The sequence below is a fragment of the Girardinichthys multiradiatus genome, chromosome 2 (assembly GCF_021462225.1).
Source record: "Girardinichthys multiradiatus isolate DD_20200921_A chromosome 2, DD_fGirMul_XY1, whole genome shotgun sequence".
Classification (NCBI taxonomy): domain Eukaryota; kingdom Metazoa; phylum Chordata; class Actinopteri; order Cyprinodontiformes; family Goodeidae; genus Girardinichthys; species Girardinichthys multiradiatus.
This window is the reverse complement of record NC_061795.1, coordinates 17,616,850-17,640,098: the sequence shown is the minus strand read 5'-3', so window position 1 is coordinate 17,640,098 and position 23,249 is coordinate 17,616,850. Positions and strand designations below refer to the sequence as shown.

General features: G+C 40.1%; 1 protein-coding gene across 1 annotated transcript in view; it reads left to right on the top strand.

The window, feature by feature from the left end:
• Window positions 1–23,249, top strand: part of LOC124859566 (transcriptional enhancer factor TEF-3-like) — a 60,911-nt gene that overhangs the window by 10,244 nt on the left and 27,418 nt on the right. Inside the window, exons 2-3 of the mRNA XM_047352447.1 lie at window positions 811–1,171; window positions 16,319–16,383. Of these exons, the coding sequence (XP_047208403.1) occupies window positions 1,165–1,171; window positions 16,319–16,383 (72 nt within the window). The 5' untranslated portion in view covers window positions 811–1,164. The remainder of the gene's footprint in view (window positions 1–810; window positions 1,172–16,318; window positions 16,384–23,249) is intronic.

Sequence of the window (23,249 nt, the reverse complement as noted above, 5' to 3'; positions counted from 1 at the left end):
GTATTTTTATGCCTATAATTTCTATAATGCATAAAAACACTTAACTACATATAAATACATAAAAATAGACAGACACACAATGGCTTAAATGCATGGGTTCGACATGGAAGTCGCTGTGGATGATATGGTGATATGCCTACTAATGAAATAGGTGTGCGAATTAGCGAAGCCCTGTAGAATGTTGTGAGGCTGCTGTCACTGGTGGGCCCATTTCATGAACCCAGAGTTACAACACTGATGAGGACATGGGCAACAAGAAAAGCCCTCTGCTGTTCATATTCCGATCCTCGTTTTACGTATTTGGTTCTGAAAAAGAAAACCTGGTCTGGCCTGGTTGCCTGCTGACACTCCAAAGGTGCAGCACCCAATGGTCCTTTGCAAGCTTATTTTATTCAGAAGCATCAAAGCTTCAGCACTTCACCAGGGCAGGTACCATTCTGCAGTCTTAAATTCAAAAGAATTCCACTTGGGATCTTTTATCCAACTTTATGTGCCTCTGCCTCTACCTGACCACTCCTTCGACAGCAGGGGCATCTTCATTTGATTACATGTCAGCAACAACCTATCCAATGATCTGAAAAGCTTGTACCTAATTTGCAGATGTACTCACATGTTATTGTCATTTTCCATTGATAGTAACTAGGTTGGTTTAGCTAAAGTAGCTGGTCTATTAATGTCCTCTTTTGGTCCCAGTAACAGAAATCAGCTTTTTAACTTTCAATTTTCTCACAAATGTCACAGTATTTATTTTCACCTTTGCTACCACTTTAACCCTAAAGTTAAACTTTTCCTTCTTTTTATTTTCATCAGATCCAGACTTGTCATTGTCACCATCTTCATCCCATCTCTGGAAGTCATACAGACAGTCGGGCATTTTGTTGAAGCCTATCTCCCCTTCCATTGCCAGCAGTTGTCCCGACTCCAACTCTACACCCACTCCTTGCTCTGTGGTCCTCTTTCTGACATCCCACCACGTCTGCGGAGTGGGCACCGGCTCCCTCCCCAAGGGGTGGGACTGAGGAGCTGGGAGATGGACTTGACAAACCCCTGGAGAATGATGCAGAGGGTGTGTGGAGCCCCGACATTGAGCAGAGCTTCCAGGAAGCCCTGGCAATCTACCCACCATGTGGCCGTAGGAAGATCATCCTCTCTGATGAGGGCAAGATGTACGGTACGCCCATCTCTGTTGTTATATCCAGTTGTCTTTGTTATTTTTAAAAGAAACATGATAGAAATGCATATCAAATTCAGGGATAATTCTACATTTCTAGAAAATCTGGAAGTACTTGATGTAAATTTTCTCCAGTAGTTCATGTCCTGGATTTATTATTCTATAGAGACGAAATACACCTGTTTGTTACTCTTTGACAACATTTACAAGAACAATTACTGAAACACACAAATAACTGTACACAAATAATTTGGAAACTCCATACAGTAAATGTAATCATGTCATTCTAATGTGGCCACCTTCAAGGCCACATCACTTTCACTGCACATGCTTCACAGTAACGTTTATGACAACTATCCCAGAATGTCATGATCCTTGGGTGTTGGGTTTAGGTTTTCATTTGTCTTTGTGTTTTCACCATTTCAGTTGATGTTAATTGTTGATGTTATTTCTTTATATTTCATTATTCTTGCCATATTGAACTCATTTCTCTGTCTTCATTAGTGTCACTTAGTTTCTGCTATACTAGTTCATTTCTTTATGATTAGTTTTCTGATTTATTCTCTTATTCTGTTCTTTGTACATCTGGGATTATTTATGTTACTTCTCTGTTAGATTTTTTGTCTTGGTTTGATACTTCCTTTGTGTGTTAATTTAGCTCTACTTGTGTTAATTAGTCCCCCCCAGCTTCCCCCTTGCGTTCCATGTCCTGCATGTTTTCTGTTTATCATTAAACATCTCAAGTACGCTCAACCCAGGATCCTGTCTGCACCTGGATCCTATTCCACAGCCACACTCCATCACACAGAATCCTCTATGTTCACCAGGTCACTGTATGTAAAAGGAAATGAACTGGCAGAATTGGTCCCAAGACAGAGAAGGGCTACTGCTGGATGTCATATTTGTTTGTAAAGACTCATCTAGGCCAGTGAAGAGAACAATTGGCCTTTTTAAAGGAAAGTCAAGCCACACTTGATTGTTTAATAACTTTAGCTAAAAGTAATGTGATATTTAAGCAACTTAACCAGTGTTAAGATTGACAGAATTGATTTATTTGTGGTAAACATAGGTACAGTAACTCACAAAAGGGAGTAAACCCCTCAAAATTTTGTAAATATTTAATCATATCTTTAGATGCCACAAAATTTAACATATTACACTTGTATAGTAGTCAGCGTACAGCTTGTATAAGACTGTAAATTTGCTATCCTCTCAAAATAACGCAACACACAGACATTAATTTTTAAACCACTGGCAACAAAAGTGAGTACACCACTGAGTGAAACTGTCCAAGTTATGCTTAATTAGCCATATTCCCTCCCCGGTGTCATGTGACTTTTTAGTGTTAAAAAGTCTCACGTCTGAATGGGAAGCAGGTGTGTTACCGCTCTCAAACTTTCTCATACTGGTCACTGGAAGTTCAACGTGGCACCTTATGGCAAAGAACTCTCTGAGGATATGGAAAAAAGAATAGTTGTTCTACATGAAGATGTCTGAGGCTATAAGAAGATTTCCAGAAACCTGAAACTGAGCTGCACATGTTGGCCAAGACCATACAGCAGTTTAACAGGACAGTATAAAGACAAGTGTGTCATGACTACAGTCAAGCATAGTGGTGGGAGTGTCATGGTTCGGGGCTGCATTAGTGCTGTTCTAGTGAGCTCTATGCCCAAGAGAAGTCAGGCTGGGAAATAAAATGTTGACACTTTGGGAACAGTTTGGACATTTTCACTCAGATGTGTACTCACTGTTGTTGCCAATGGTTTAGACAATAATGGGTGTGTGTTAAGTTATTTTGAGGGGACAGCAAATTTGTGCCGTTAAACAAGCTGTTAACTGACTAATTTACACTGTATGAAAGTGTCCTATCTTCTGTGTTGTCCCATGAAGAAATCTTCATAACTATTCACAAAAGAGGGGTGTACTCACTGTTGTGAGGTACTGTTTATTCATGTTATGTAATTTAAAGGAATACAGATATAACTTTCAAAGGGAAATATATAAAGAACAATTGGGAAAACTACATTGGAAAGACTATTGCACATCCTGTTTGTGTACTCTATAACCGATATATTTCTGCAGCCTGATGAAAGTTAGGACGAAGGAGTCCCAACAGACCTGTAATTATATTAAATAAAAAATGTGGATTTTCCGCCAAGAATGCAAAATGGGCATGGGCTGGCATGAGATTCTTACAACATAATAACCTTGAGTAAAAATACCAAAGTGTCAATATTTTCCCAAAATCTCAAAAGGACTTTCACTTAGAAGATGAAACAAAAAACACTGCTGCTAAAATGTTGATATCCACAGAATATATAAATAAATATATTTATTCATCATTATTTTTTTATTTTGACATAGAATTTAAAAAAAAATCAAAAATTACCTGCTATATTTAGGAGAAGTTTTAGTTCTTAATGCAAAGAATCTTTAACTTTTTTTGTAGTTCTGCTTGTTTTTAAATAACACAAGTATAACAAGTTAATGAGTGGTTAATTTGAGGGGCAAGCTTGGACTACCTCGAGTGGCGATTTTTAGTCTCCACCCCACTGCTTTTTAACAGTGGAAATATTTATTTTGTCTTTCTTGTAACAAGGGAAGCAATGCAGTAACCTTCTTTCATCCAGCTTACCAGCAGTATTTAGCAGGGTTACTGTTTGCCCCATGCAAGCAGAGAAAACATCATTAGACTAGTTTGTGTGGAGAAAAACAAATTTTTTTACCAAACACTTCTTACTGTGTGCTTAAACTGCTCTCACAGTGTGTTTCACATGCTGTCTTTTACACACATGTTCATCTCCTCTTCTTCTGTTTATAATTCACATCCCTCATGTTTCCTGTGCAGATGTTGGGATCCAGCTCCCACAATCCTCACTTGATGATTTGATATGTCAGATCACTCGTTAAAGGTTTAATAATGCTACCTACTGACAACTTTTACAAGAACGGAAAAATATTTTAACAATATCTTTTGGGAAAACTAGAGGCCTCTTTTGCTTTCACAAATATCATTGAATAGTATTGAAATTAGAAATGGCAAATTGGGTTCACAAGAATGCAAAGATGTTAAGAGTGTAGCAATGTTTTTTGGGAAAATTGAGAATCACAGTTTTTTTGTTTTCACAAACAGAGAACTGGTTTCACAAATCACGAATTGTGTTTTACCGAATCTGTGTAGAACAGTGTAGAATAATCCAGTCCAAGATTGAGTGGTCCATATAAAATGGTTTTTAATGCTTGTCTAAAAGTGGCCCAAATGCCAAACAAAGCATTAGGTCTCTTTTTAGGTTTTTACAATTAGATTAAAGATTTCTTAAAACCTGAACTGGGTTTTAAATAATCTCTGTTTAGAGTGGATTTATCCAGATTTTTAGGTTTTGGTTTGTAGTTTTGAACTACAGACGATGAAATGTAGTCCAGATTCATCAAAAATTGTAAACCAATTTAGCACTGATTGAAAGACACAAATCAGATGCTAAAGTTAGCGCTGTTATCAGCTAGCAGTTGCCAGTCACACTATTTACATAGTGCTTTGCAAGAGAGAGTCCACTTACACAACAAATATTATGACTTATTAATACAGTAAGATTTTGCTCTACTTTTAGTTTCATCTTCTTGTAAAATATTACAAATGTATTTCTGTCAAGCCCTAGTACTCAACTGACTGTGAGCAACTGGACTGCATCCCAAACTTGTGGGAATTTACAGCAAACGGTCATTTAGATTAATTTTTTTTTCAACTGGACTATAGGTTTTTGTTTATCCCTCAAACAACAATTTTAGGTTTTTAGTCACCGCAATCTTTCCTTACCGATTCTCAGAGTGATGTCATTTCCAAACATGGGCTGGGAAGGTGAGGTTGCTGCAGAATTTTGCTGAAAGATGTTTGGTGACAGATGGCATGGCCAAAGAGAGGCCTTCTGCCCGACTGTTTGATAGTGGATCTGCATGGTGGAAAACTGGGCAGATGCAGGCGGTGGCACTTTCAGACAGTGTCTGTCATCGCCTTGTTTTGTCACTGTGCCAGACAGCTCCTTTAACTCTTAGCTTTGCCTAGCCTAGCTTAGCTGTCAATTGAGGTCATGGCCGTCCCCTGATCACACTTAAACCCTTATAAAGCCTGTAATAATAGTTGCGGGGAGGCAAAGGAGGGAGGGGTAGGTGTCTTACTCTTGGTCATAGGCATTGGGTGGGGCGGTACTTGGTGGGCAACGTTGTTGGGGTTTTGACAAGGAAGGTATAGAGGTACCCCTTCCTCTCTGTGGGGGTCAGGGGTAGGTGATGCGCACCAGGGAGAACGATGGCTTGCCAGGAATGGCATGTGTGCATGGAAGCCCGGGGGTTCAAGGCAACTTGGCTGTAACCCTAAACCAGAATAGACGTTTACCCTTTGAACGCCTGGGGGGGAGGATGAGGAGTGAACGAATAAACACCAAGGTGGTCAGTGATGTTGCAGGGCCTCAGAGCACATCAGAGCTCCCTCACACCTGTCCCCATGTTGGAGAAAGAGAAAAGTAGAAGTTTGTGTGTGTTACACTCCTTTGTTTAGGCCGTCCCAGATTTACTGTCACCGTGTGTCTTTTTCTCAGGCAGTTCTCTTTGTCCTTTATGAGAAACCTCTTCTGTCAGTATGTCTGTTTGTCGGCCCGCCTCTCAGTTCGCCTCCAGCTGCTTGCTGAGTTCAACCTGACAGCCTTGTGACAAATCTAGATTTATGACTTGAGAAAAAGACAAGACAGAGGCCGTGCTTGGCCTACATTGCCCCCATTGCCCTCAGACAGACACGCCTGGCCTTCTTTTACAGTCCACACAGCCCCTGGAGCTCTCGCTCTTATCGCCATCTCATCCCTGTGGTCACTTTTGGTCAACAGCTTGAGTCATTCAGGCAACCGCAATCGATGCAAAGCCTTTTTGAATGTCTTCATTGTTCTTAATGTTGTTAAAGTGCTGATGGGTGGTTTTAAATCAGGTGGCTAAATCAAATATTCGCTTATATATAAGACTATCTTGAAAGGCATACATGAAATTACTAAGAGATGAAATGGTGGTTTTAGAAATGTCATTGAGTCTTCTTGCGCAGCCTAAATATGGATTCATAGACAAAACAAACAAAATGATGTCTGCCGACTGAGAGTGGCATACTCTGAATTTAAGGCTAAATTCCAACATCAGCTATTCCTTGCTAAGCAATATGACACTGAGTCTCAAAGCAGCCAAAAGCAATGAATGTGTTTAGCTCATCTTATGCGTTGTAACTGAATTCAATGCTTCCGCCCCTATTCTGCATGAAATCTCCACACCTTTCTGTGCTCTACATTTTGCTCACCCTGACAACCATTACTAAACAGACCTTTTAGCTCATTATTAGGGTGGGTGTCATGGATATTGTGCCGCTTATGTGGACCAGTAGTAATTCGACATGCATCTGCCAAGAAAAACATTTCCTGCCTTGTGCGGCTCCCAGCTAGAGAGATGCGTTGTAGTGATAAGGCCTCATGCTGCAATGGTGGAGGAAAAGTCACAAACTTGTATCCATGTGTTGACAGCTCCCTGCAGAAGAATGCAGCCCTGGAAATATAATTATCTTCCCTGTTTATTTGCTGTTATATGTGTCAGCTTGATTTGTGGATCACTTTTGCAATTGTAATTATTTTATTTTATGTCTATTTAATTAGTTTTTTTAAATTAGCTGGATTTACTCTTGCCTCACATCATTTTTTGTGCAGCTGTTTGGCTTTGTCACTCTAGATTTCTAAACATATGTATGACAAATGCTTTCTCACATTTTAATGTATCTAACTCAGTGGAGGGAGTACAAAAGAGAGACAGAAAGTAGAGCTCCATTTTGTAAGAAAAACATTAAGTGTCTTTACTGCCCACATAATGAAATATTCTTTAACTGAGGTTTGATTGGGAAACCTTTTATCCTGTTGACTACTTTAATCATGAAAAGCAAATATGAAGCCTCCAGGGCTGCTTGGAAGAAGACACTTGTGTGAATAATAGCTGCTTCTTTAGAAATCATTCAGTAAGACACTGAACTGTAAAGATGTTAGAGTTTAGGCCTTTAAAATGGACATTTCTGTTTCATAGTATAGCCACAGATTCTCAGTTGAATGAAGGTCTGTACTTTGACTGGGCCACACATGTGCCCGTATCTAAACCGTTTGGCAGTATGTTTACGTTGCGGTCCTGATGTAGGTCGAACCTGAACGTCGGTCACATGCCTTTTGCAGCTTCTTAGAAGGTTTTCCTCCCTGCATTTCACTCCATCAGTCATCCCATCAAATCTTTTATACTTCATTGTTCCTCCTGAGTGAAAGCATCCTCACAGCATAATACTGCCACCACCATGTTTTACAGCTGTTATGATGTGTTCGTGGTAGGGGTGCACTGATCGATCTGCCCCAATTTTCTTAATTTTGGGAGATCAGCGATCGGCCGATAGTTACATGTGAAACCGATCTTATCTACTTGTCTAACCTGTTGTGCACATTTTGTTTCTTTTTAAAATGTGAAAAATTAAAGACTAAAGCAACTGCAATGCTCTAAACGTTTCGTTTATATTTGAGAGCACTGCCTCGTGCTGTTAAAACAAGTTTGTATAGTTTTACTAGCATCGTTCAATGTTTTTCAATAAAATAAGATTGGAACTTGGCCATGTCGGTTATGAAAAAAATCTGTATCGGCCAAAATTGGAATTGGCAGCTCAGGCTTTTTAAAGATCGGTGATCGGCCAGAAAACTGCAATCGACATCTTTCACAAATTTGCTGTGGCTTTTTACTAAAGTTTAAATGGGACATTTAACTGCTTTCTTTTAACAACAATGGCTTTTTTCTTCCCGTTCTTCCATAAAGGCTGGATTTGTAATGAGCAAAACTTACTTTTTATTTACAGCTTTTTATTTGGTAAAAAATGTGAAGACCATGTATGATTTTGCTCCCACTTCACAGTTATTTGCCACCTTGTGTTGGTCTATCACATAAAATCCCAACACAACTAAAATTTGTGTGGTGTAAATATTTTTAGTTGAATTTGCGTTTACTCGTTTATTTTAGGGATGCAATGAAATGAAAGTTTGGGCTGTTATCAATATCTGATCTTGATAACCAATATTTACTGATGTTATTTTTATCTCCCCAGCCTTTCAACACTGTGAAAAAAATGACAACACCCCGACATTGCTTCTGTGTTTCAGTTTAACCCCACAGTCCTACCATCACTATCAGTCACCTGCCCAAACAAATACCGCATGACCAACAATCATAACTGGTCTAGGCAAAGTTTGCTTTCTGCCATCTTCACCATACTATTAATTTGGCTAAAATTCATGCACCATACCATAATTATATATTGATAATGGTGATTTTTTTTCTCCCTAAAATTACCTGGAAAAACATCTCAAACTCTCCTTTCAGCCCCTATAGGAGCATCTGAACAGTTTATCAATAAATGTTCTTGATAAGATTGGAATCAGGACGAAAATAATTTCCCCAAACATTTTAGATGTATCTAGTTATAGGATATAAATCCTCTTAGGTTGTGCTGGACTAATATAATATTTGACATGTTGTCAGAATCGAAGCTCTTAATAGCCGCTAGACTCTCCTGGAGAACAAATAACATCCGCCCCAGAGATTCCTCATGCCTACACTTGACCTGTGTTTTCTTGAGATGAAACAGTGGTGGGAGGGGCACAAAAGTTGTGGACAGAAAACTCCAGCTTGGCTGGTATTCAAGGACAATTCTACTTTCTATTCAGCTTTATTACAATAATAATTTATTTCAATCATAATGCACATTGCTTTTCTGTTGTACACACCCAGGAAAAAATATGCTCCCTGAGAACCATGTTATAGCAGCAGATGCAGGAGCCAAGGTGAGCCAGTCAGTAAACTGGAATCTCAGGAATGCATTGAACTGAGGTCAGAGGGGGAGAAATCAGACCAGGTCAGCGATGGCCAGAGCCTGACTGAGGAGGGGCAGATTTATGAGCAGCCAGGCACAGAGGCAAACTTTAGCCCCTTTCGCTAACCGGAACACCTCTGCCTGACCTCTACCAATGAGGTTAAGAAGAGGGAAACAGCCTGCCTAACAGTTTTTTCTATTGCTTAAATGGTTCACTTCTTCGGAAGAAATTCTGTTCCTTTGCAAATGTTTAAGAATACTTCAGAGTTTTTCCTTTAAAGATCTGTTTTTGATATTAGGTTAAGTTGCCCATTATCAGGTATGTCAAAACCACCACCAATCATATAGTTGGATAAACCAAGACGCCAGATGCTGGGTCAGTGTTGACAGTAGTGTGCATGAAAACTTTGCTCCATTACATGGGAAAGTACCAAAACTCATTGAGCTTTTCATTTGTTTTATAACAGTCATAAACTTTATTGTGTTTTGTTGGGATTATATGTGATACACCTCAGCAAAGTAGTGCATAACCTTGAAGAGGCTAGAAAATTATACATGGTATACAAAGACTGTATTCTAAATAAAACTCAGACACACGTACATACATGTGTATACAGCCCCCGAGAATCATCACTTTCCAAAACTGGCTTTCACTGCAGTGGTGGTATGTAACTGCCAGCTTTGCACATCTAGACACTGATGTTTTTGTGTATTCTTCTTTGCCAAATAGCTCAGGCTCCGTCAGATTGAATTGGTGGTGTGTGCAAACATAAGTTTTGTCTTGCCACAGATTTTTAGTTGGATTCAGCTCTGGCCAGCTTCCCTGTCACTGCTAAAGAAAAACATCCCAACAACACAGGGATGCTGCTGCCATTATGTTTTAAAATAGGATGGTTTGTTAAGGGTGATGTGCAGAGTTTGTTTCCTCCACACAAAGCCTTTTTCATGTAGGCCAAAAGTTGAATTTGGTTCCCGTCAGACAAACTTCTGTATGTTTTCTGTGTCCCGTACATGTTTTGTGACAAACCTTAAACAAACCTTCTTATAGCTTTCTACATTAGCCTTATTCTTGCCACTCTTCCATGAAGACCAGATTTTTCGAGTGTGTAGCTAGTTATTGTCCTGACGACAAATTCTCCTATCTGAGCTGTGGATTTAGGCAGCTCTTCCAGAATTACCTGACTACTTCTGAGATTAATGCACTTCTTGGCCATCCTGTCCGAGATGATGGATTGAACAACGCTCTGTTAGATGAGCAGAGCTTGGAACATTGTTTTAGAATCTAACACTGCTTTAATGGGGCAGAACTTTATCTCTGACCTGCTGGGTGTGTTTCTTGGTCTTCATAGTTTATTCACTTATTTTCTGTAGCAAACTTTGAGGCTTTCACAGAATTACATTTTGGAGGATCAGATTAAAGAGGCTGAATACATATGCACTCCACACTTGCAGTTATTTTTATAAAGAATTGAATACCATGTATTATTTTCCATTCACTCTACAATTATGTGCTAGCTTCTTGTGGTTCATGGCATAAGACCTAAATAAAATACTTTGAAGTTGTGGTTGTTGGGTAACAAAGAAAGAAAAAGGTTCACTGTACTTAAATTATTTTGAGAAAACTGTATCCGAAGACTTGAAGCAGTAATGGTGTTGTGAACCATGCTTTAGTGAGACAGTAATTCTGCCTTCACACCTGTTCTGTTTTATCACGTCCTGATGAGATTCTTAGAAATGTCCTATTCATTAACACTTCTCAGTTGACAAGACATAAAGAGATCTTTGAGCTCTGGAAAACCTGGACTTTTCATGCCCCCGAGAAATGTTTCTAGAATCAGATTCCCCTCCACGAATTTCCGTGACTGTGGGCGGCCCGATAAACAACATCAAGCTGTGGAGCAATTTGTAACGGTATAATGTATAACTGTCCTACAGCCTTGGCTGGACCAACTTCTGTGTCTGTCCTACTCGATTTGGATATCATGATCTCATCGATGTGTGACTGAGTCGCCTCTCTGATCTCATGGGTGTGTTGGAGGGTATTTTTGACGAGTCAAGCACTCACACTAGGAGTGGTAGGGTATCTGATACCAGTTCATCAGGCAAAGCGTCTTTAACTCCCCAAGTTGTTTAATGCTTGAAATGTGAACCTGACCACTTTGGAAATACATACTGTCACACTGATGAAAGCAGTTTGTCCTTTGCTCGGTTGGTGGTGGAATATTTATAAAAATCATTCTTACTAAAGTACAAAAAAGGTTCAAACTTTAGTGTTTAATACATTTATGTGTAATATATTTTTTGCAGGTCAATCAAGTAGAACAGTAAGTTGGCTTCAGGAATGTTTTTTTTAAATCCCCAAAACAAGTCCAGAGGTTTTAAAAAGGAAGAAGATGCTTTTTCGACTTCCTGAAAAGGCTCCTGCTTTGAATATGCTTGTTGGATAGACAGTGTGCATTGTATTTGACAAAGTTAAGATAATTCACAGAGAGGTGGCGGAAATCTCTCCTGAGAAATAATTTGATTTCAAGCACTGTGGGCATTTTTAAAAAATGTTCGTTTTAGCTTTTCGAGAATTTGATTGCCAGGAAATGAGGAACACTTTCTTAATCCCCAAGGAATTAAAGAAATATGTATTTAGGGGCTCAAACAATCATTTGAGAAGTTCACCTCCTGATAAACACTTTATGGTTGAAGAGTTACAGCCCTGAAAAGAAAACAAGATTGGGACACAAAGAATGAAGCAACTGGGGTAGAAATGTGTCAGAAACTAGCTATATGTATGCGTTCTACTGTGGGGCTCAGCCTTTCAGATTTGTCTTTAGTCCACACAAGATTCACACAAAAGCAACTGCTTTGAAATTTACATGTGTCACTCTTTGGGCCTGATTCATTAAAAGATTGCACTACTTTTGAACCTGCTAAATGGGAGCAAACAAGGCTAAATGTATTCAACCCCCACTGCAGATTATTTTTACTGGAAAAATTCAGTATTGTTCAGGTGTTCACTATTAAGAAATTAGGCAACATTTTTCAAACCCCTGAATAGAATTCTTCATAATTGCAAATCAGGTATTTTCTCAGGCACACCTGCAGCAACCGGACAAGGGCTTCATTAGTTGGAACAAGGGTGCTTGAGATATACAGGATACATTTGAAGGCATAGCACTAAAGTATAAAATGGAAAAAACAGCGGCTACGCCACCTGGAGGTGGCGGAAGAGGAAGCTATTAATGGCTGCCACCAGAAGACAGGTGGTCAAAAATCCTCGACTGAATGCAAAAGACGTACAGCAGGCACTGAGGTTTCAGTTACCACAGGAAGGCACATACAAAACACTGACATGCTCCATGCCTGAACCCCAGGTTCAGTTGGCTCCAATTTGCTCACAACTATATAAATAAATAGATTTGCAGACTATGTTCAGTGGAGCATTGAATAAAACCAAGAACTTTTCAGGCCTATAAACCAGTGGCATGTCTAGATAAGGTACAGCGAAGCATACACTGAAAATAACATTGAAGCATGGCAGTGGCTCAGTAATGCTCTGGGGCTGGCTTGTTTCCTCTGGCACTGGAAACCTGCAGCATGTGGAGTGATACATGATTTGATTCCGCCAAGTATCATAAAATCCTGGCAGAAAGTGTCATGTCTGTCTGTGAGGAAGCTGAAGATTGAACTTCGTTGAACCTTTTAAAAGGGCAGTGATCCCAAGCATACCTGAAAGTCCCTCAGGGCTTAGTTTCATTGGAAAAAGTTATGGAAGATATTAGAGTGGCCATCCTTTGCCCCTTTTCCATTCACGATTCCAGCACTGCACGGCTGCACTCCGCTCGGTCTTGCTCTACTCAGCATGAAATCTGTTGTGTTTCCATTGACGGCAGAAGGTCAGGCTCCAGCTGTAAAATAAACACTCACCGTCACACATCACATTATCCAAAAGTGAGGTTGTGGAGTCTAGACCCCCCTCCTGTCCGCAACGCTGTGAGTATAAACTAGTGGAAAAGGGACATTAGTGAACCCTTTTGACTGTAAGAAGTAGGATAAGATTCCTCAGAAGCTTGTGTTTAGCTATGAATCAGGAGAAAGGTGCTCTACTAAGTACTAAAGATGCTTGTCTTGAAGAGGTTGAACAATTCTGAGGCTTCAGTAGTTATAAAAAGTGGAATTGCATAGTATCACCTGTGTTGAGCCCTTTAAGTGGTTATTGTCAGCTGCTAGTTGTATCTTTTCCAATAAACTTAATTTACAGATAGGATTGAAAAATTTTAGGTGCAACTGTAATTCACAAAGGCCTTAAAAGAGTGTTGCAGATCAGACTAAAAGTTCACAGCTATCATTTAGCCAATCACTGTACTTTTTGGTTTGTTCACAAATCCTTTGTATCTTGTCTGTCACTGTTGCTGTTTGTCTTTTCTGCAGAACCCCTAAAACATGCAACCAAGTTCGCCTGCCAGTCAAACAACAAGCAGTTGCTATAAGATTCTGTCACATATCAGAACAATTATTTTGAAACTACTCCCCTTTTTTACCTTATGTATATATATAGATATATATCTATATATATACTGTAAACAACACATTTCCTTATAGTGCAAAGAGGTTTGGTCACACTGAAGACCCTGTCCAGGAGCTGAAAGGAGAGTGAAGACATTAAAACTTAGCGATGTGTTCTCACATCTTTCAGTAGTACGTTAGTAGAAAATATTTTCCCTTTGCTTTCTTTCATTTCTTTACCTAATGCTTAATCTCATTTTTAGATTTTGAAGCAATCTGGCAAAAAAGGTATATTTGCTCACCTGCTGAGCTTGATGGGTATGTTTGGGCCGACAAATTACTAGTGCTGTTTGCTTTGTGAACTTGAGGCTGAGACGGAAGAGATTGCAATAAGAAGGCGACTGATATTCTTGATGAATCAGAGTCTCTGAGTGTGTTTCAGGGAAATGGAGCTGTATGTAGTCTTCTGAGGTCAGAGCACCAAGAAAATTGCCAGTTTTCCTCAATGACTTGTCTACATAAAACTGTTTTCTATGTGGAAATGTGTTCCTGCGCAAACAGGGAGTTGTTTGATTTCACAAGATCACCAGGCAGAAATGTCACTTTGCATCCCTCCTAAAATCGGATCACTTTTACTGGTTGGCAAAATGCCTGATGGGGTGTAGGGCAGGTGTCTGATTTCCTGTTATTACTGTGTGGGAGGTGGAGTGTTGTAAGGTCTGGCCAAAGCGTCAGTATGTCAGGGAAAATGTGATAAGTTTTTACCAAAGTATGTGACATGACTGTCACATGTGCTAAGTCACACGTTGGAATTATCCTGTGGTGTCAAGTGAAAAATTTATGTGTTTGGAGGTGATGCAAGCTCTTGTGGGACTTGATGTGTAGGTTTCTGAGAAGTGTTTTCTGCATCTGAGTATTGATCCAACAGATCAGATGTGTGTTTCATTATTTTCAGTATTAGTTAAACTCTTTACTAGGTTTAAGATTGACTACAGTAAAACGGTATATTCCATAAACAAAGAAATACAAACCAGTTGTCTCAGCAGACGGACCTAGCCTGTGTCCTGTCTGCCTGGTGTCCCGTCTGGCCTCAGCCTCCACCTGCTCTGCCAGCCTGACCTGTCTGTCAGCAACACACAGACACACACTGACTGCAGAGATATGATCTGAGTGAAGGCTCCAGGGGCCACTCTGAGACTGATGCAAGTCCTCAAACAGACTGGACTGTATACTTAGTGATAAACTAACATGATACACTTACATGTAAAGCGTTCAGTGATGACACACTTGACAGCCATGATGCTTATTTTCTGCATGTGTGTTTTCATACTGTACTATACATATATGGTACCTTGCAAAAGCGATCATACACCTTGGGGGGATCCAGTAAACTACTATAGAGACATTATTAGAAATCAGATAATTAGCATATTTTACTCACTTTGGCATATTTCACACATCTATATTAGGAATGCACAATATGTGTGCATTAACATTGGTATCGGCCGATGCAAGCAATGTTTTTAACATATTGGTATTAGTCCCATAAGTAAAACTGGGCTGATATTAATAACCAGTGTTTATTTCCATCTTGTTTCCTGTATGTGCTTCAGGAGGAGGCTGTGAGAGGGTTGGTCATGTGGTATCTGCTTAGTTATGTGATAGTGATGGTGATGCAGCACAGGATTGAATCAGAGAAGCAATGTCATCAGTTTAGTAATGTTTTTTAGGATGTCGAAAGGGTGGGAAAATATAAAATGTATATATAGTATCAGGAAATATTGGTTATCAGCAATATTAATATCAAAACCAATATAAAGTATAACACAATTGTCAAATGTGTGAGAAAATTGTACATGGCTTTCAAAATCCTTTACAAATAAAACTCTGAAAAGTGGGGATTTGTGTTCCAAAAAACTGTCACTGCACATTACCCTGATCCCCATTGTGAAATATAGTGGTGGCACATGCTGTGAGGTTGCCTTTCTCCTGCAGGAATTGCCAAGCTGCACAAATCCCAGACATATTAATGTTTACAAATGGTCCTGTCAAAGTTCAGTTGTCAGTCCAAATGAGAATCTGTAGCAAGACTCGGCAACAATTGTTGTCTCAATATGCACCAAACTGGTAGAAAAGAGAGAAAAGACTTGCAGCTGCCATTGCAGCGACAGGCGCTTCTACAAAATATTCACTCAGGGGAGCTGAATACAAATGCTCAACACCAGAAAATTAAAGCATGTATCCATTCCGATCACTTTACAGTTACGTGCTGCTGTGTGTTGTTCTGTCACATAAAAACCTAATAAAATGCACTGAAGATTGTGGTTGGAATGTGACAAAATGTGGAAAAGTACAGTGGGTATGAATACTTTTTGCAATGCACTGTATAACTTTACACTGGTAAACACTATCTCAATCAGAAGTATGTTCAGGCATGTTTTTGAGCTCATTCTATTGTACCATTTCTCTAAATATGTACACAGAAATAAACTGCACATGCAGTTTATTTCCTTATTTGTTCCCACCAGATTCTGCCAGGGACTGTTAGCCAGCTAATGATGAGTTAAGAGAGAGTATTTGCATCATGTTGTTTATTGAGCCTTTCTCAGTTTAATTCTTTTTTTTTTTTTTTCACAGTTTTGAGGTTTAAAATCGTGTTGCAAAAAAGGAGAAAATTATTTTATACTAAAATGCTGTGTTTGTTTGAGAAAAAGTCTTCCTTTTTTCTTCCCTGGCAGGACGGAATGAGTTGATAGCAAGGTACATCAAACTTCGCACCGGGAAGACACGGACCAGGAAGCAGGTGAGTTCTGCCTAAATGCCATTTGCTGCAGCCTGCTATTTTTGAACCGCTGCAGAAAATCCTGTTGAGTGATGCCTCGACACCCCGTGGAACCCCCTCCTGCCTGGGGAGGCAAGGATGATGATTGATTTATGGCTGGGGCCTAATGCACAGATGCTATAGGATCATGTGTCGGTGTTGTTTCTTCACCACCTCGTGGATCTGCTGCTTGTTAGAGGGGGGAAAGAAGCAGGGGAATACTATGATTTAGATGGGGCAATGAAGCGGGATAGCAACGAATTTGGAGCATTATCTTTACTACAATTATGATATGAAGGAACTGATGTATCGTACACTGATGATTGACACCAATGCTTGTTTTCTAAGTCATCTGGCTGAGTTAGACTGAGAATAAAAAGAGATTAGAGGAAAGGAAAGGACGAGAGGAAGTAAAGGATTTGAGCTAGATAGATAGACCAGTTTAAGGTATAGAGGGACACTTACTGGTTCATATTCAGTAAAATGTTTGACTGCTGGGTTTTAGTAAAGCTACATTGGGCCGCTTTAATGACATATTTAATATAATCATTTTGTTTTCATTCTCCAGTGGGGTCATGCCACTAAATGTTTCCTCTGGACCATGTTGGTGCTCTACACTAGATGCAATTCCATTTTAATTTTAAGAACAAGCATTTTTTTCCTCAGTTGGAAGCTCATTCTGGGCTGTTTTTTGTGTCTGAAAATGCGAGACACCATTTTCTTTGAGTGAACTGAGATCCTAATTTTGTCACACCATCTTCACATGTTCCAAACAAAAGCAACAGTTAAAACTAAAATTATGAATTTTGTGGCCTGTTTCTGATTAACGAACTGTAAAATATAAGAAAGACATTCGAAATTTTTTTTAACTTTCCTGCCATGAATTGTCATTATTATATATATATTAGGAGAGGTGACGTCATGCTGTGTGTCTTTGAAAGGAAATGCAAAAAAAGAGGGTCTTACTATTATTAAGAAAAAGACAAAATGATTACAGATTTGACACTATAAAACTGACATTGACATCATAAGAGAATTTAAGTACACCCTTTCATCAAACTTTTTGACAGGTGGGTGGGACTTCCGGTGAGGGCGGGATTTCCGGTGGGCGCCATATGGGCGCCATGTGGTTGCCATGTGGGCAGGAGGTCACGTGGTCAAGCAGGTGGTGTGTCCAAGGGGGGCGTAACAGTGGATGCTGATTGGTTGTCGTCATTAGGGGCAATACCTTAAATGAGTCAATTAAAACACAGGGGTGTGTTTGTTATAAATAGAACAAGACAAATATGGTATTATCGGAAACTGTTTGGCATCAGCACCAATTAAAAATAGAGGGGGTGTGTTTGTAAGCATCGTTAAACCTTGAATAACCCAATGAAAACAATAGGGCGTGCCTTAGTGTTTACTTTAAATACAGAGATAAAACTCTGCACTTTACATGCAGCATTCGTTAGAAAAAAAGAACACCCGTTCAACAATGGCTAGAGTTAAGAGAGTTTATCGTCAAGCGGAGGAGAAACGCAACGCGTGCCAAGATGATGATGATGAACAAGCAACTGCATTAAATACTTCCTCAACGGAGATACCTATCGGAATTCCCGTCGTGACATACTCTACCGATGATGAGGATCCAACATCAACTTCAACAACCATGGTTGAAAATCAGACCTCGGTTCGGCCAAGAGGTATGTCAGTTCTGTGCGAAACCCCAGTGACCGTCTACCAGTATTCATCCCGTGAATTGAATGCTCCTAAGAAATCAACATACTACATCTGCAGGGTACAAAGACCCCCGTTCAACACTCTGCAGGAAGAATGGTCTTTGGAGCCATATGGCCTGGTTGGCAGCTGGGGTTATATTTTCATGTATGAAATAGGAGAGCTTTGCCTGTATCAATTGGATCAAGATGAGGTATTTAATGGATCACTGGCTCTGTGTACACTCACCCACAGCGACTGGGCTGTGTTAAAGCTTGCAATCCCGCACCTTAATGATAGCCCTGAAACAGTCTCAAGGCAGGAGAGGGAGGAAGAAGAAGAAGAAGAAAATGAACTGTCTCCTCGACCTGTAAAACGGGCGAGAATGTTTCATATACCATCCGATGTTGAAATAGCTGAGAGAGAACCTCTCTTTAGCGCAGTGTGGGGGTCAAAAACCACAGCAAATGGCCGCTGGTCTTTTCGGGCAAGCAGACGCAGGAACAACCGGACGAGTCCCTCAGATCTGTTTGTGTTGGAGGCTTTCAATCAAGACTGCGGCGTATTCAAGACAATGCTGGCTCTGCCGTTTGAAGCTTGGGCAGAGAAGATGAGTGAAATTGGACATCGTCTTTCCGACCTTTTCCAAAAGTCACAAAGTTGGATCGATGTCATGTCAGTGAAAAAATTGCTTACTTTTCCTGTTTTACGTTTAGAACGAACCCTCTTCTGAGGACACGCCCCTTCCTATGATATATATATGGGGGGGATAACTGCAAGCTCACAGACACTGAGAATCGTATCATGAGAATGAGTGGACCGACACCATACAGGGATCTCTACAACCACCGAGCAGAGATCCACTTCTCTCCTGAGCACGATGAAAGCTTCAACATTGGACCATATCATCCGCCTTCCCCTGACCTCTTCTCACCATCCACCTCAACATCCTCATTCTCAGAGAACCACTACAGTCCTGCATCACCTACAGGATACAACATGAAATATCTACCGCTTTCTCCAGACCTCTGCTCACCATCACCGCTATTCATGGCTGAGTCTGTAGACGCGAATGTCCTGCCTGAAGACATGAAGGTGGTCGTGGAGGAGGAGGTAGCCACCGGCTACTCACCCTCTACCGAAGCCCCTACACAAACCCTGGGACCGATGGAGGACCCTCAGCTCAGCATTCAGCAGAGGATGAGAGTAACCAGGAGGACGAAATTGACGGTTGGTTCTCAACCACCCTCATCAATACGGTGAAAACAGCGATACTTCATTTATTCAACATAACCTCTTTGAACTATTTCAGAGAAACCTGCTATGGATGTATAACGAACCACCCAAGCCAGCGTCAACACCATTGCCTGGAGGTACTGGGGGAGGATTATTACCAAGTCAACTTTCAACGCATCGTACGACGACTCGTAACCCCCAAACTCATTCCTGCTATTCAGAATCTTCTGGTACTTCGAAGCATACAAGCGGATGACTTCAGAGTGAAGACGATTGCCAAGACGGTTTTATATGAACTGAAATCGGTACAAGGCATCCACAGTGCAATAGCGCACGTTTATGATCGCATGGTCGATGAGAAACATCTCAAACAACTTAACTCTGTTTCAGAGTGCTATGGACTGACAAACTGATCTCACATGTTTGATGACTTGTTGTATCATTTTTTTTAGTATTCCAGTACTTTAGTTAATCTGCATTATATGATTTTTCTTCTTTTTTCTTTTTACTATTAAATACAATTAAAGTAGGAACATAGTAACCTTTCCCAAAAGTGTTGTTTAAAAGCTAGTAGTGTTTGAATTCATCTGCATTTTATCTGATTTTGTTTTCTGGTTGTTTTGTTTTGTTTATATTAAGTACAAAAAAAAAATAAAAATAAAATAAGGATAAATCTACCCTCCTGTGTGTTTTTTCTCATTATTTAACAAGTAATCGGCAGAGTGAGCATAAGGCAGAGATGGCAGGAAGACGGCTGATGAAGAAAGTATATTATAGCCCTTCAAATCCGGGAAGGTTTGGGGGTGTAGATAGGCTGAGGAGGGTTATGCAAGATGAAACGGGAAAGAAGGTTGCGGTTGAAAAAGTTAAAGATTTTTTATCAGGAGAAGATACCTATACTCTACATAAACCTGCAAGAATAAAGTTCCCGAGAAACAGAGTTTTTGTCACCAGACCATTGAGGCAGTTCCAGGCTGATCTCTGTGACATGCAAGCTCTGGCCATGGAAAATGATGGTTATAATTATTTATTAACAGTCATTGACATCTTTTCAAAAAGGGCGTATGTACGAGTTTTGAAGAGGAAAACAGCCGCTGAGGTGGTAAAGGCATTTGAATCAGTTTTTACAGAAAGTCAGATCCCCAAAAAACTTCAGACTGATGCCGGTAAAGAATTTTTTAACAAGAAATTTAAGGTTTTAATGGAGAAACACGGTATTGAACATTTTGCCACAGCGAGTGAAGCAAAAGCTTCAGTGGTCGAGAGATTTAACCGCACATTAAAAACAAGGATGTGGAGATATTTTACAGCTAACAATACCCGGCGGTACGTCGATGTACTGCAAAACCTAGCTAGAAGCTACAACCATTCCTACCACTCCAGCATTAAAATGAGCCCTATGGAAGTGACCCCAGAAAATGCCTTTCAAGTGTTTCAGAATCTGTATGATGTCAAGTCCAACAGATATTGCAAGGACTCAGTGACAACGTTTAAACAAGGGGATCTTGTCAGAATATCCAAGGTCCGTGGAGTGTTTGACAAAAAATACGAACAGAGTTTTACGGATGAAGTGTTTACAGTGTATGACCGGATACCCCGTTCTCCTCCTGTATACAAACTCAAAGATTTGGATGGAGAACCTATCGAGGGTTCCTTTTACGCTGAGGAACTTCAAAAAGTAAAAATATTTAACGACAAGATGTATCAAGTGGAAAAAATATTAAAACGACGTACGGTCAAGGGAGTCAAACAGGTTTTTGTAAGCTGGAAAGACTGGCCTGAGAAATTCAACAGTTGGATCAAGTTTGATGAACTTCGAAACGTATAAAAAAGGTTTGCACTAAACCTCACAGTTGACACAGCATCATGAACCGTCAGGTAGAGGATGATGGCTTTTACGTTACTCTTCCATCTAATGCTAGCATGGAAGTGTTTAAAAATAATACCAGTTCAAGTTTCCGTGTAAATTTAGCTCAACATATTGATTTAGAAGGCCAATGGATGGTTGCATTAGCAGAAATTTCATACCCTCATACATGGCATAATTTACCGGATTATGATGCCTACTTTGAATGGAGGAAGGTTGGTGATGTGGAGATCAATACGCAAAGGATCAGAAGTGGCTACTATAACAGCGTTATTCAACTCGAGACAGAGATGGAAATGTTTTTCAAAAAATTTAAATCGGGTTTACGCATTAAATTCAGCAAAGTTCAAAAGAGATTTGCATTTCAAGCAAACAGTCCGTATGAAATACGCTTCTTCAGCACTCTAGCTTATATGATGGGCGTGAAACCAGGGGAATGGATTCATGTTTCTGAACCAAAACTGGCTCCTTTTCCGGCGGATATAAAGGCTGGTTTCTATCACCTATACTGTTACAGCGACGTGGTCAGCCCTCAAATAGTAGGCGACACTTTTGCACCTTTACTGCGGACCGTCAAAGTACAAGGCACATTCAGTGATATGATTACTCAGACGTTTAACCCCGCCCACTACCTTCCAGTCTCCAGAAGACATATTGAAAATATCAATATAGAAATTAAATCAGACCAAAACGTTCCTGTAAATTTCGTCTATGGAAAGACCGTCATAAGACTACACTTCAGACCGGTGATATCACAACGTAGCCTGAGATAAATTTTATTTGTATAAACTATTCCAGAGATATGTATATAACCTCTAAGATTGATTGGTTATCATTCATATTACGCTGGTCATTCAACACTGCATCAAGCAGGCAAGAGAGAACATGGCACAGCTAAGTCTGAGACGTGATCCAAATCGCTTTGTAAATTACTATGTAAGTCAATCAGGCGGTAATCTGCCAGGGTTTTATGGGGCCCCGGTCATGTACGGACGCGGAATTGGATCATTATTTTCAAAATTATTCCGCTTCGTATCCCCTCTGGTTAAAAAAGGATTTGCAATTGCAAAACCCCATCTTAAAACGGCTGCATCAAATATCGCTTCGGATGTCATCGGTAGAGCCGTGAGTAAAATGAGTGGTTCTACACGCACCGAAGGTCAAGAAGGTTCAGGAATTATGGTTTTATCCAAAAGACCCAGAACAAGACCCCCTGGTGATCGTTTAAGGACGGTTAAAAAACAACGACAAACGCGAAAAAGGAGATCAGTCGCAGCTGACAAACGAAGAGGAAGGAAGTCATCCGCAAGTTTTGATATATTTAAATAATGGCTCTTTTACATAACAAATCATCAGAGTGCACGCTGGCAGAGTTGGACTTATTTTCTGCCTCGATGACGCAGCTATCGATCGAAGATAAAATTTACACCGAGATCCAGCCTTTATCAGCAATCACTGATGGAGGGCCGATCGAGTTTTTCATTCCGGGAGACGGAGAAAAGTATCTGGATCTCAACGATACGCTGTTGCATCTCAGAGTGAAAATTACTAACGAGAATGGAACAAACCTGCCAGATGATGCACCTGTAGGGCTCATCAACTACCCGTTAAACACCATCTTCAGTCAGTGTGACGTCACTCTCGGAGATCGAATGATTTCACAATCCAGCGCTACACATCCATATAGAGCCATGATTGAGACATTGTTAAACTTTTCTGAGGATTCTTTAAAAACCCAGTTTAGCTCTGGTCTTTTTTATAAAGACACTGCAGGTGCTGCTCTGAACTCTATTGTTACAACTAACGGCCCTAACCAAGGTCTTAACAGCAGAGCAGGCTTTACGGCAAATTCCAGGGAGGTACATCTCCTAGGCCCCCTGCATGCAGACATATTTTTCTGCGAGAGACTTCTTTTAAACTCTGTTGACCTTAAAATTAAACTTACAAGAGCCAACGATGCCTTTTGTCTCATGGCCGCAAGAGACTCCACTTACAAACTCAGGATATTAGGAGCATCTCTTTTTATCAAAAAAGTTACTGTCTCTCC